The sequence below is a fragment of the Typopeltis vanoorti genome, chromosome 3 (genome assembly GCF_054136105.1).
Source record: "Typopeltis vanoorti isolate ZY-2024b chromosome 3, IOZ_Tvanoo_1.0, whole genome shotgun sequence".
In the NCBI taxonomy this organism is placed as follows: Eukaryota; Metazoa; Arthropoda; class Arachnida; order Uropygi; family Thelyphonidae; genus Typopeltis; species Typopeltis vanoorti.
The window spans coordinates 164,303,259-164,319,301 of record NC_143551.1 but is presented as its reverse complement, the minus strand read 5'-3'; the positions used below and the strand labels follow the sequence as shown (position 1 = coordinate 164,319,301).

The 16,043-nt window shown below is 35.6% G+C and overlaps 1 protein-coding gene across 1 annotated transcript in view; it reads left to right on the top strand.

Moving 5' to 3' along the window:
* The window catches only part of Aldh (Aldehyde dehydrogenase), a 282,929-nt gene that overhangs the window by 112,487 nt on the left and 154,399 nt on the right, over positions 1-16,043 (top strand). The window contains exon 6 of the mRNA XM_090390950.1: positions 4,666-4,908. Coding sequence (XP_090247076.1) covers positions 4,666-4,908 — 243 coding nt within the window. The remainder of the gene's footprint in view (positions 1-4,665; positions 4,909-16,043) is intronic.

Here is a 16,043-nt window from a genome sequence, read left to right as displayed (position 1 = left end):
AAAGAATAATATAAGAACAGGATGACTTAGAAAAAGATTAAAAGATACTATTAAAAAAGAAGATGAAGTCTTGGTCGCAACAGATACTACATCTAATGCGTGAAGAAGAATATGTTGATAGTATTCAATCCCCCCCTTTTCCCTCTCATTTTCAGTACATGTTATGTTCTTAAGAATGTACATCTGCAAGGATATGAGGTTTAGTTAGTTCGAAATGTGATGTATAAATGAATGGAATGGGTTACCAATTCCATTTATTATTAGTGCATTGTCAGTGAATGAGTTTAACCCAGCCAGCGGAGGTCACCGTCGAAAAAATTGCAGTATAGATCGCACATATCTGTGAAATACATTCATCACTAATATGTGCTATAAAATGCAATAAAACTTACACAAAAAAAAACATTGCAAATATAATACATCATCATCATCATCAAATTCCTGCCATGTACCGTCAAGGGGTGTACAGGATATGATAGTACTACATGAAAAAAATTACATCATTATTAATTTCCTATCTACAATTTTCCTCCAAATCAGTCTGTTACTTGTCAAGACTCCAACATTATCAGATCTTATATTTCTATCGTCTAAAGCACTTTGTACCGTATCAATCCACCTATATCTTGGTCTTCCTCTGGGTCGTTTTGCAGCCAACCTGGCAGAGAACACTTGTTTTGCTAATCTTTCCTCACCCATTCTGTTTAAGTGACCATACCACCTGAGATTAGCTCTGCTAACACATTCCTGGATGCTGACAATGTCAAGTTCTTTCCTAATATCTTCGTTTTTAATATGATATTGCCATTGATGCCATCTGTTCAAGCATATAATCTTTCTCAGGACTCTCATATCTGTGGTCTCTAGTCTTTGGTCAAGTGTTTTACTTCTGACCCAGCTCTCAGATCCATAAGTTAAAACTGGTTTGAACACTGTCTTGTATACAGCTAATTTAGTGCTCCGACTAATTTCTCTCTTATTCCATATGAATTTATTCAATTGACTTCCTACCATACCAGCTTTGCTGATTCTGTTGTCTATTTCTATATTTAATTTACCATCTTCAGTAAAAATCATGCCTAAATAGCTGAAATGTTTTACTTGTTCCACAGGTTCTCCATTCACAACACAGGTGACATTTTCAATGATTCTGCCTATTTTCATTGTCTTTGTCTTTTTATTGCTGACCTTCATACCATATCTATTACAACAGCTATTCAATTTAGTCAGAGAATCTTGCAGACTTGTAGCAGATTTATTTAGAAGTATAACATCGTCTGCATAAAGCAAAGAGCTGACATTAACATCTCCAATTTTGATATCATGTTTAATACCACTTTCCTTCATAATGTGATCCATATAGATAATGAATAACAGAGGGGATAATGTACATCCTTGTCTCACACCAGATTTAACATTAAACCATCTTCCTGTACTGCCTTCAATTCTAACTGCTGACTTACAACTCAAATAAAGACTAAGTATTGCTTGATATAATGCCCCATTGACACCATATAACTGCAGTGTATTGAATAGCTTCTCTCTTGGAACTTTGTCATATGCCTTTTCCAAATCGACAAAACTTAAATACAGATCTTTGTTATATTCCCATGCTTTCTCGACTATTTGTCGTAAAGTGAAGATCTGATCCTGACAGACTCTATTTGGCCTGAATCCAGCTTGTTCTTCACCAAGCTTTTCTTCCACAATTCTTCTCAACCGTTTCTCAAGTATACTTGCATAGATCTTGCCAGGAACACTCAGTAGGAAAATACCTCTGTAATTCTCACATGCAGTTTTATTTCCCTTTTTATATATGGGTACTATGAGAGCTCTACTCCAATCATCGGGAATTCGTCCCTCTGTCCAGGCTTTCTGAACTATGCAGTGCAGCCACTGTAAGACTCTTATACCACCATACTTCAGCATTTCTGGTCGAATATCATCTACTCCTGCTGCCTTTCCACATTTCAAGCCTTTGATGGCTTTTTCTACTTCAAGTATGGATATGTATTCCTGACTGCATGCCTGGCCAGTGTTTTTTACCACTGTGCTGTCATCACTGCTTGTTTCATTTAGCAGTTTTTCAAAGTAATTACTCCATACTTCAAGGATATCTTTTTCTCCCGTTTTCATGTCACCTTTATCATCTCTTATTCCTTTTACAGCACTCTTTCCTCCATTCTTAAGCTTCTTCAACAACCTCCAGAATATTTTGCCACCTTCTTGATATTTATTTTCTATATTCTTGCCAAAGTCCTCCCATGACTTTTGTTTAGCTAGTTTTACACAATGTTTAGCATTCTTGCATTTGTCTCTATATTCTCTAAGAGCACAAGCTGACTTATTTGACAGGAACTTTTGATATGCTTTCTTCTTTTCCTTCACTGCCTCTTTAACTTCCTGTGTCCAACAGGGAGTTCTGATTTTTTTATCCTTACAGACAACCTCACCACATGCCTCTCTGGCAGAATCAATCAATGTTTTCTACAGAGTTTGTCACTGAATCTCCAAGGTTTGATTCCTGTTCTCAAACTCTTTCATTTTTTCTTCAATAATCTTTGTGTATTTTAGTCTACAGTTCACATCTGAGAGCTGCTCAACTTTTATTCGCTTTAAAACTTTCTCACATGTTATTCTTTTCAATATTAAATTCAATTTTATCCTGCTCAAGACTAAATAGTGATCACTTCCAATTTCAAATCCTCTGTACACTCTGGTGTCCTACTCCAGGGAGAAAACATCACTATCAACAATAACATAGTCAATGAGACTTTTCTTATTCCTAGTCTCATCTCTCCATGTGAATTTGTGCAAATTTTTATGTTGGAACATGGTGTTACTAATAACCAGTCCATGTCCTGACCAGAAATCCAACAGATATTTGCCATTATTATTAGCTTTGCTCTTTTCTCCAAATTTTTCCAAAATATTTTTGTATGTCTTACAATCATTTCCTACTCTGCTATTTAGATCCCCAACAAGGACCAACTTTTCATTTTTCATGGTGTCTGTTGCTTTTTCTAAAGCCTCAAAAAACTCCTCCACTTCTACCTTAATAGAACCTTCTGTGAGACTATAGGCACAAATAAGTCTCATTGTCCAGTTCCCCATTCTCATATTTGCCCACATTACTCTACTTGAGACTGACTGCCATTCAAGAAGATTAGCCTCGTATTTTGTGTTGAATACTATGGCTACTCCTTCTTTTCCTTGATTGTCATTGGCTGAATATAACATTTTGTATTTATTGCTCAGAAACATCTCCCCAGTTTTGGTCTTTTTTGTTTCAGTCACCCCTATTATGTCGATCTGGTACTTATCTAATTCCTCAGCTAGCTCCATTTCTTTGCCATTCAGGCTTCTTACGTTGATAGTACCGATCTTTAACTCTGGTGATGTTGAGTTGGGGTTTGTTTTCAGATTCGTTCCAGTAGCTGACTTTTCGCTGTTCGCCCTGGTTCCCTGGCGAAAACAACGGGGGCCTTGTTTAACCGGGCGACGCCCCAGCCGGCATGAAATTTTGTCATGTTGTACCATCATTTTTTATTTTGGTTTAACCAATAAGAATACAATTTGGTCGGCTAAATCCCAAATTGCCAGCCCATCCTTGTTCGTTCAGTATCCAAGTAGATACCCAACAGGATGCACCACGAGAAGGTGAGGATTGGACATTAGGTCAGAAGCCCTGGTCGGTTCTCTGCATTCCGTTAAAGGCTATGTGGAGGTCTCCTCTCAGTTATACAGCTTTGACCCTTAAGCACCCCTGTATGATGGTTTATTTATTTTCAGTTATAATCTAGAAATTATTGAACAAAGAAACAAAGAAAAAAACCCAACTAAACCAATACTATACTGACATCGGAGTTCATGGTATCTCTCAGATACCATTATTGTCAAGTATCATTTTTGCATTAGACTTTATCATTCTCATCATTGAACTCGATTAACAAAATCACTGAATCTCTTCAACATCTGATGGATTATCCAATCGATATATTTTTCCAGCCATTTTCAACAGTAAATAAATAAATAAAAAAACTAAACCAGTACTATACTGACATCGGCAGTCGCAATATCTCTCAGATACAATTTACTATGAAATATCACAAACCTTTACATAACATGTGTTAAACCAAAACTGACCGCATAAACAGTGTGGAATATCACTCATAATATATGAATGCACAGCTACTCATGACCTCCAAGCTATGCACTGGATATGTGTAAGAATATTTATATTAAACAATTTGTTTGTATCTGTCAGATCAGCCGTCACCTCCACAGGGTTAAGAGGAAGCATCAATAATAGGTATTGTGTGAATAATGATTAACATGGGCTTCCTGCAATGTCTTCAGGCTCTGTAGAGATTTCCAGTTAATAAATTAAACATAAGTAGTCTGAAGCTTAGCTAAATGCATTTCTTTAGAGCTCAGCACCATTATAGCCAATTCAAAATACAGCAAACTAACAGAGAAGAGACCCAAGGATAATTTAATAGAGTGGAAAATTTGCTATAGTGAAATATCTTTATTATAATTTATCACCCCAGTAGTGTCTACTTTCACAAGAGCTACTGTATTTTGTCTACAAAAACTTATATATTTGTGTATTACAATATATTTTATTATTAATGTAATGATTACTTAAATCCATATTTGTAGTGGAATTTTCCTCTTCTGATGCAAGCTTGGAAGTTGGGACCAGCATTAGCTTGTGGCAATACTGTTGTCATGAAGCCTGCAGAACAAACTCCTCTGACTGCTCTTTTTGTTGCAACATTAATAAAAGAAGCAGGATTTCCTCCAGGAGTAGTGAATATTGTCCCAGGATATGGCCCAACAGCAGGAGCTGCAATTGCCAGTCATCCTGATGTTGATAAGGTAGCATTTACAGGTTCTACTGAAGTAAGTTACACAAATTATTTGTTTATTAAACATTATGTTTATGTAGATAATTTAACCAAGTAATCAAAAACGCACTAAAATTATGTCACCTTGTGTGATAGCTCTCATATATTAATAAATTGAATTAATAAAGTGAGCATAAATATCTATAATGATATGTTATCGTTTATTATTACTACTTGACACCTCCAGGGCAGTCAAAGACTCATCGAGGGAGGGCACCTACTCTACAATTCACCATCTTCACTCAGTCCATCAACTACAGCAAACTACATCCTCTACATCAAAGCCATCTATTGTCCAGCACCAGCACTAGTATTTTCACAATCACTGTGAAAATACTAGTGTATTTTCACAGTGCAGGATTCGAACCCACAGCCTCTTGGCTCGAGAGCTGATAAGCAAAATAAGTTTACTCTAAAAATTTATTATCAGACCCACATGAAATTGCTCATCAGGGGAAGTCCTCACTGACACATAAAATCTATATTAAATTGTGCTTTCAACTCTTTCACTTGCAGAAAAAGTTGAAAGGACAGAAAGACCATCCCTGAAATCTGTATACGTGTGTTCTGTTTACTATCTATTCTCCATGCACAAAAAAGAAAACAAGCTTACTACTCACTTCCTTGATCACATCCTGCTTATACAAATTCCAGAAATGATCTCTTGTTTCTATCCCTATCTGTCTCTCTATTCACTGAAAAATCTCTTCTCCATTAATTTGGTTTAAAACCTTTGATTAACTTATATCTCAATTATACCATCTCACCTTCTCCTATATTAATAATAATCCAGTCTCTGTGGTTGGCATTTCTGCTCTTTCCTCATGCTTGACATTCTGAAGATCTGACACTACCAAAGTTACTCTTTTCTGAATCCCATAGACAAATCTTTGTTGAGTAATCCACATACAAAATCATGACCTCTTTACCTCATGTCATCATTACCATGATCAATTTCAACATATAATAGTGTAATCAAAATTTCAGATCCTTATGCACTATGACTTCACAGGTCCCTTTATCTCTGCACTTCACTCAAGATATCCCCATCAACTGTATACATTGCATCCTATCCTTGCTTACCAAGGATGGAATATACTTTCCAAGCTGTGGGTGCACAGTATTGAATACTATGCACACACAGTTTTTCTTTTCAAATCCATGCTAACCATCGTTGATTCCAGTCCTGTATCCTAGCCCTGACTAATGCCTCCAACAGCTCTTAGCTTCACAAGCCATTTATCTATAATTTTAAGCCTCAATTTTATTATGTCATGTTTACATCACAAGTCACCGCTGCATGTACAGGTAAACATACACTACTATTAAGGATCAGTGAACACTTTTAAATCCCCATTACAACTAGATTATATATATTACAATTATATTAGAGAAAGTTCGTATACACTTTGAATGGTGTCATATTTCACAAGTTTCAAAGGAGTAGGCAATCAAATTTAAATTGAGTTCAGAATCTTGGTTTGATTAACTATTCATAGTTTTTTTTAATGAATATTTATATATGGGTTGCTTAAGGGTCAAAGCTAAGTAACTGAGAGGAGATCTCTGCATTGCCTTTTCAGGAATGTGGAGAACTGACTGGGGCTTCTGACCTATTGTCCAATCTTTATCTTCTTGCAGTGTACACAGAAGGTTCTGCTAAGGAAGAGTGGAGGAATCAGGGCTTTTTCAAGGCATTAGAGAATGCAGCTGATGTAAAGGAAAAGTTGGTTCATTAGTAGATATTTACCTGGATAATGAACAAATGAGGATGTGATGACAATTTGGAATTTAGCTGATCAAATTGGAATACAATGGAATACAATCTTAAAGCTTAAACCAAAAGACAGTTACGGTACAACAAGATGAAATAAAATGCTGGCTAAGGTGTTGCCTTGATAAACAAGGCCTTACTGTTTTTGTCGTGACAAATATTTGTGCCTATAGTCCCATAGAAGGTTCTGCTAAGAAAGAAGTAGACGAATTTTTCAAGTCATTAGAGAATGCAACTGTGCAAAGAAAAAGGAAAAGTTGGTCCTTATTGGAGATCTTAACATCAGTAGGAAATTATTAACATGCAAAAGAAAGGATTGGGGAAAATCTGGAGAATAGCATAAAGCTAATAATAATGGCAAGTCATCATCAGCCATTTTCTGTCCACTGCTGGATGAAAGCCTTCCTCAAGTCTTCCATTCAATTCTATCTTGAGCTTTTCCATGCCACTGAATTCCAGCCATCTCTTTATTTTCATCATCCCACTGTCTCTTTGGTCACCTGTACTGTGACCAAATCTACCTCTACTGTGATCTTTTGTCCTAGGTCAACATAGGAGGTTATATCAGTTTCCTGGTGTTCCATTTGATTTAGCTTTTTGGTAATGCATTTATTATATGTTATTTTTGTTTTGTCTTGTTTATACTTAATCCTTTCTTTTTACTTTCTGCATTCATTTCACTGAGCATTTGTTGAAGTTGTTCTGCAGGGTTTCCAAAAGAACAGTGTCATCAGCGAATGTCAGCCCCATAGGTCTGCTGTAAATAATTTGTGAAATGGCATCTCCCTTGTCTAGTTCCTTTTTTTTTCATAGGAAATTTTATATTTGTTTCTGATTTTAGAGCTGCAGTTGAATATTTACATATAGAGGGTGTCCACATTAGACTTCCCTACTTTCAAAGAATGGTAAAAAATCAATGTAGGAATATGTAAGGTTTGGGTTGTTCAAATGTTCCAGACTCTACAGATTTCATCCAGAATTTTTTTTGCAAAAACTTGATGAGTGTTCCTTCTCATTCGTACAATTTTGACAGCACAGTCCATACACTGTAGTAGTAGTAACACGTTGAAACTACCTGTATATATGGCTAAGTCTATCAATGATAAGTACCTACAAGATTTCTATTCAGGAGGTGAACTATTCTTTAACTAACTCTATGTTCCGACTTATGCACAAATTCACATGGAGAAATAACAAAAGAAAAGTCATTTCATTGTTAATATCAATAAAAGCTATGTTATTATTAATATCAATATTAATATCAATATCAATTATTAATATCAGGACATAGCATTATAGAGAGGGATTTCAAATAGAAAGTAAGTGATCACCATTTGATTTGGAATATCATACTGACTGAAAGGAAAAGTCTGTAAGAAAATTTAAAGTTGAGCAGTTTTCAGAGGTGAACTGTAGAATATAAAATCTTATCTATGTGTTACTGTGTTTCTTCTCTTCATCTTGATAATACCAGTATATATCAATGGTACAGTCAATGACAATCAAGGAAAAGAAGGAGTAGCCATAGTATTCAACACAAAATACGAGGCTAATCTTCTTGAATGGCAGTCAGTCTCAAGTAGAGTAATGTGGGCAAATATGAGAATGGGGAACTGGTCAATGAAACTTATTTGTGCCTATGGTCCCACAGAAGGTTCTACTAAGGTAGAAGTGGAGGAATTTTTTGAGGCTTTAGAAAAAGCCACTGACACAATGAAAAGTTGGTCCTTGTTGGGGATCTAAATAACAGAGTAGGAAATGATTGTGAGACATACAAAAATATTTTGGGAAATTTTGGAGAAAAGAGCAAAGCTAATAATAAGGGCAAATATCTTTGGATTTCTGCTCAGCACATGGACTGGTTATTACTAACACCATGTTCCAACATAAAAATGTGCACAAATTCACATGGAGAGAAGAGGCTAGGAATAAGAAAAGTTGATAGTGATGTTTTTTCCCTGGTGCAGGACACCAGAGTGTACAGAAGATTTGAAATTGGAAGTGATCACTATCTAGTCTTGAGCAAGATAAAATTGAATTTCATATTGAAAAGAATAACATGTAAGAAAGTTTTAAAGTGAATAAAAGTTGAGCAGCTCTCAGATGCGAACTGTAGACTAAAATACACAAAGATTATTGAAGAAAAAATGAAAGAGTTTGAGAACAGGAATCGAACCTTGGAGATTCAGTGGCAAAGTCTGAAGAAAACATTGATTGATTCTGCCAGAGAGGCATGTGGTGAGGTTGTCTGTAAGGATAAAAAAATCAGAACTCCCTGGTGGACACAGGAAGTTAAAGAGGCAGTGAAGGAAAAGAAGAAAGCATATCAAAAGTTCCTGTCAAATAAGTCAGCTTGTGCTCTTAGAGAATATAAAGACAAATGCAAGAATGCTAAACACTGTGTAAAACTAGCTAAACAAAAGTCATGGGAGGACTTTGGCAAGAATATAGAAAATAAATATCAAGAAGGTGGCAAAATATTCTGGAGGTTGTTGAAGAAGCTTAGGAATGGAGGAAAGTGTGCTGTAAAAGGAATTAGAGATGATAAAGGTGACATGAAAACGGGAGAAAAAGATATCCTTGAAGTATGGAGTAATTACTTTGAAAAACTGCTAAATGAAACAAGCAGTGATGACAGCACAGTGCTAAAAAACACTGACCAGGCATGCAGTCAGGAATACATATCCATACTTGAAGTAGAAAAAGCCATCAAAGGCTTGAAATGTGGAAAGGCAGCAGGAGTAGATGATATTCGACCAGAAATGCTGAAGTATGGTGGTATAAGAGTCTTACAGTTGCTCCACTGCATAGTTCAGAAGGCCTGGACAGAGGGACGAATTCCCGATGATTGGAGTAGAGCTCTCATAGTACCCATATATAAAAAGGGAAATAAAACTGCATGTGAGAATTACAGAGATATTTCCCTGCTGAGTGTTCCTGGCAAGATCTATGCAAGTATACTTGAGAAACGGTTGAGAAGAATTGTGGGAGAAAAGCTTGGTGAAGAACAAGCTGGATTCAGGCCAAATAGAGGCTGTCAGGATCAGATCTTCACTTTACGACAAATAGTCGAGAAAACATGGGAATATAACAAAGATCTGTATTTAAGTTTTGTCGATTTGGAAAAGGCATATGACAAGGTGCTAAGAGAGAAGCTGTTCAATACGCTACAGTTATATGGTGTCAATGGGGCATTATATCAAGCAATACTTAGTCTTTATTTGAGTTGTAAGTCAGCAGTTAGAATTGAAGGAAGTACAGGAAGATGGTTTAAGGTTAAATCTGGTGTGAGACAAGGATGTACATTATCCCCTCTGTTATTCATTATCTATATGGATCACATTATGAAGGAAAGTGGTATTAAACATGATATCAAAATTGGAGATGTTAATGTCAGCTCTTTGCTTTATGCAGATGATGTTATACTTCTAAATAAATCCGCTACAAGTCTGCAAGATTCTCTGACTAAATTGAAAAGCTGTTGTAATACATATGGTATGAAGGTCAGCAATATAAAGACAAAGACAATGAAAATAGGCAGAATCATTGAAAATGTCACCTGTGTTGTGAATGGAGAACCTGTGGAACAAGTAAAACATTTCAGCTATTTAGGCACGATTTTTACCAAAGATGGTAAATTAAATATAGAAATAGACAACAGAATCAGCAAAGCTGGTATGGTGGGAAGTCAATTGAATAAATTCATATGGAATAAGAGAGAAATTAGTCGGAACACTAAATTAGTTGTATACAAGACAGTGTTCAAACCAGTTTTAACTTATGGATCTGAGAGCTCGGTCAGAAGTAAAACACTTGACCAAAGACTAGAGACCACAGATATGAGAGTCCTGAGAAAGATTATAGGCATGAACAGATGGCATCAATGGCAATATCATATTAAAAACGAGGATATTAGGGAAGAACTTGACATTGTCAGCATCCAGGAATGGGTTAGCAGAGCTAATCTCAGGTGGTATGGTCCCTTAAACAGAATGGGCGAGGAAAGATTAGCAAAACAAGTGTTCTCTGCCAGGTTGGCTGCAAAACGACCCAGAGGAAGACCAAGATATAGGTGGATTGATACGGTACAAAGTGCCTTAGACGATAGAAATATAAGATCTGATAATGTTGGAGTCTTGACAAGTAACAGACTGATTTGGAGGAAAATTGTAGATAGGAAATTAATAACGATGTAAATTTTTCATGTAGTACTATCATATCCTGTACACCCCTTGAGGGTACATAGCAGGAATTTGATGATGATGATGATGATGATATCAATGGTATTTCCGTAATTACTGTTTTAGCTCTACTTATTTTTGCTCTTTACATTGCTTATCTACAGTTCTTTTGATTTTGTTCCAGCAGCTGATCTTCTATTGTCAGCTGTAAGAACAATAATTATAAGATACTTTATTCAGGCTATAATGATCAGATAAATAATTAACACTAAACATGAAGATAAATTTCTTGAGTCACAGAGGCACTTTCAAGTAGCATGGTGCTAGATAATTTTCAAAATGGAAAATTGGATAATGGAACCTATTTGTTGCCTGTCATCCTTCCAAAGGTTCTTCTGAAAAAAAAAAACTCCTGTTTTTTTTTTCCCAACTTGAGAAGGCAGCTGACATAAAGGAAAAGCTGGTTTTTGGTTGGAGAACTAAACAGCAAAGTAGAAAATGAATGCCAGATATAGAGAAAATAGAAAAGCTGTTTCTCCAAATTTTAATACTGTTAAGTGCCTGCTAGAATTCTGTTCAGAACATTGATTAGTCATCTAACATCATGTTCAAACAAAGGTGTGCATAAATTCACATGGAGAGAACGCACATGAAATAAGAAAAGTTTTATTGACAGTGTTACTGATGATAGCAATATCTTCACACTAGTTCAGAACATGAGTATAGAGAAGATTTGAAATGGGAGGTGATTACCACTTTGTTTTAATTATTATAGTACTCTCTTACTATTCCTTCTCTCATTTCTAAAAATATGATACCCTTTACAGTCGATCCCGGTCAACATCTAACTCTGATAACTAGGTTTCACTAATGCCAACAGTCTTAAGCTACAGTATATTCACCAAAGCAACAAATTCTACCTCTTTTTTCAAATGGTCTTGGCATTTGCATATAGACATAACAAATTACCATCTGGCATTTTCTTATACTTAAATGTATAGCCTGCTTGACCCAGTTGGACAACTTTTTCTTTTCTATCTCCAGATACACTTCATCATTTCATCTCATCCACTTGATAATGGGTCGAGTCCACTAAGAAGAAAGGTTTTCCACTTATCACGATCTTTAGCCATCTAACTCATGACTCTATAGCTGGGTAGATGGGAATGTTCTTTCAGCAACTTTATCCAAGTACTTCTTGGTCTGCCTCTAGGTCTTTTTCTTCCTATATATCCATTCAGAGCTAAATATGGGAGTCTATGAGGGGCCATTTTCTGAATATGACCAAACCATCTCATAATAATAAATTTATTTTAATCCTTTTATCCAAGTGTGAGCAAACAAAGTTTGCACCTGAAAGTATCTTCAGGACTGCGGTAAGATGGTGCAACACCAGGACAACTCCTTGCAAAGGTGGAGCAAGCTACTAACTCTCCTACCTCAGTATCTCCCATAATGCAAAACACATCTCCTTGCGGATATGTCTAATGATATGCATTAAGGGAAGGGGCACAACCCAGACTAGTTTCGACCTTTATTGAGGTCTCTTCAGTGGGAGCCAGTTGCCAAATGGTGTGCCACCTTTTTAATAAATTACTCTGGATTTAGAGAAAGATGTTGAAAGTTTATTTTTCACTTGGTTAGAATATAATAAATTTAGTTTAATCCTTTTATCCAAGTGTGAGCAAACAAAGTTTGCGCCTGAAAGCATCATGACTGCGGACAACACCAGGACAACTCCTTGCAAAGGTGGAGCAAGCTACTAACACTCCTACCTCAGTATCTCCCATAATGCAAAACACATCTCCTTGCTGATATGTCTAATGTTATGCATTAAGGGAAGGGGCACAACCCAGACTAGTTTCGACCTTTATTGAGGTCTCTTCAGTGGGAGCCAGGCCCAAGTGGAGATACCAGCCAGAAGTATTAGCAAGGTCATCTCTACCTATAGGAGTTGCCAAATGGTGTGCCATCTTTTTAATAAATAAAAGGACCTCATTAAAGGTCGAAACTAGCCTAGGTTGTGCCCCTTCCTTTAATGCATAACATTAGACATATCCGCAAGGAGATGTGTTTTGCATTATGGGAGATACTGAGGTAGGAGTGTTAGTCGCTTGCTCCACCTTTGAAAGTCGTCCTGGTGTTGCACCACCTTACCGCAGTCCTAAAGATACTTTCAGGCGCAAACTTTGTTTGCTCACACTTGGATAAAAGGATTAAACTAAATTTATTATATTCTAACCAAGTGAAAAATAAACTTTCAACACCAAACCATCTCAGTTGATGCTTAATGATTGTGTCTATTATATTATCTGGGAAGTTTAAATCTGTTCTGACTTGATCATTAGTCCTGTGTTCCATCCAGTGGGTGTTAATTTTCTGAAGCATTTCATTTCAAATGCTTGAAGTTTCTTGACTGGTTGTTGAGTTAATCTCCAAGCTTCTGAAGCATAAGTAGCCATTGGGATAATAATTGTTTTATATAATTTTAGACTCGTTAGGATTTTTTTATTTTTCCATATTTTGTTTAGTTTATTCATGTTGGTCCAACCTAGGTTTAGCCTGTGTTTTACTGTTTCCATATTGTTGAGGTTACTAGATATAAGATTGCCAAGATAAACATATTTATTAACTTGTTCCAGCAGATGATTTTCGAAATTTATAGAAATATTTTCTTCTTCCCTACCTATCTTCATTATTTTTGTTTTATCATGATTTATTTTCACACCATAAGTTTTACAAGAGTCATTTAAAATGTTAATAGTTTTTTCTAGCTGTGGTTTAGAATCTACTAAAATAATGATATCATCCGCATATTTTATGTGATTAATGTTGGTACCATTGATTTTTACACCTGGTTCATCAGCTATGGTTTTACAGACTTCTTCTAGGAAGATGATAAAGAGTTGAGGTGAGAGGGGGGGGGGACATCCCTGCATTACACCTTTCTCGACTCTGAAATCCTGGGTTTTAATGTTGTTAATTTTAACAAAAGCTTTGGTGTCTCCATAATAATTTGTAATAAATGTTAAAATATCTGAATGCATTTTTATGTTTTTTTGGATAGTGATCAATTTGTTTCTGTTAACTGAATCAAAGGCTTGCTTAAAATCTATAAAACAACAGTATATGGGCAGGTTGTATTCCCAATATTTTTCTGCTATATTATTAATGGTGAAGATATGGTCTATGGTGGATCTATGTGGCCTGAATCCTGCTTGGTTTTCCTCTATGATTTTTTCTGTAAGCACCTGTGTTCTCTTTTGTATAATTCGAATGAATAGTTTATAACTATGACTTAAGAGTGTTATGGGTCTATAATTTTCACATATTCTTTTGTCTCCTTTTTTGTGAATTGGTATAATAATTCCTGTTTCCAAGTCAGTTGGGATTACTCCAGTATAAAGAATTTGATTAAATAAATTCATTAAGAAATTAATAGCTTCCTTGCCACCATATTTCCATAGTTCTATAGATATTTCATCTTTACCTTAGCTTTTGAAAGTTTCATTTGTTTTATTGCATTTATAATTTCTACTGGAGTTATGGGTGGTGCCTTTTCATATATCCTCTTTTCTGTTATACTTTCCTCCTCCTGTTCTTTTTGAAATAATGTTTGATAATAGTCCTTCCAAATTATTTTAATATTTTGTATTGACCCAGTTTCTAGATTGTTTTTATCTTTCATTGTTAATGGTTTATCTTTATAGATCTTAGTTAATTCTCTGATTATTTTGTATACCGTTTTATTATCATTTCTTTTATTAGCTTCTTCGCACATTTTTGCCTTTTCCTCCAACCAGTTATTTTTGGCAGTTGTGCACATTTTATCACTTTTGTTTTTAAGATTCTTATAATGTTGTTTATTTTCTTCTGTATTTTTTATATTTAATATATGCTTTGCTGTTCTTTTTTCTTCTAAAATATTTAGAATTTCAGGGGTTATCCATTCATGATTCGGTCTTGATGTTGTACCAAGTATATTTCTTGCAGTACTTGTAACAATTTTTTTACTTTGATTCCATGTATTTTCTATATTGTCATAGGAAAATTTTCTAAACTCATTTCTTATTAGTGTCTGATAGTTATCCTGCATAGATTTCTCTTTCAGTTTTGACAGGTCCACTTTGTTGATAGGAGCTCGTGATTTACGATACTTGAATTTTAGTTTAATTTTTGCTGCAAGCAGTTCATGGTCAGTGTTGAGGTCTGGAGCTTTTAAAGTTCTAACATTCTGCACTGATGATTTCCAATTGCGTTTGATTAGAATGTAATCAATACAGTTCTTTGTTGTACCATCTGGTGAGGTCCATGTATATTTGTGGGAAGATCTATGGAAAAAAAGGATATTACAGATAAATAGATTATTTGCTTTACAAAATTCTAATATTCTTTCTCCTCTTTCATTTCTGTTATCAGCTGAACCTGCCCATCACATCCTCCATGCCTGGGGTAAACTTCCCAATTTTGGCATTAAAATCACCCATCACTATTAGTATATCTTTCTTATTGGCCTTGTCTATTAGATTTTGCAACTTATCATAGATGGTATCGATTTCTTCATCTTTATGTGACTGGTCAGGGGCATAGATTTGAATTATTGTAAAGTGAACATTTTTTCTTTACCTTTTAATCTGATAGTGATCATTCTTGGGCCATGTGGTTCTATGGCCATGACTGCATTTTGTAGCCTATTGTTCACTAAAATGGCGACTCCTTCTCTATGTATATTGTCCTCTCTGCCCGAATAGAATAGTTTTCCAGAATTTAGGTTTATAACTCCTTCTCCTGTCCAATGGGTTTAAGCCAAGCCTACAATGTCCCATGTAATCCTAGCAAGTTCTTTTTCCATCAAATTTATTTTCCCAGGTTTTAACAGTGTCCTTATATTTAAGGTTAAGAGATGCGAAACTCTATTGACTGACCACATACTAAATTTCTTGGCTACTCCCTGTGATCTAGGATCAGTCGCGTCGGTTTCCTCGGACACAGTAATATTCTCTTGACACAGTGGAGATACACTTAAATGGTCTGAAATCAAAGTTGCACACATTCACCCCTTCACTGGATACATAACGTGCTCACTGACACTCATTATTACATTTTGCATACCATAGCTGAACTTACACATATTCTCACTCTTCCTCCCACTACAATCTAGATTCCTTAACTCTC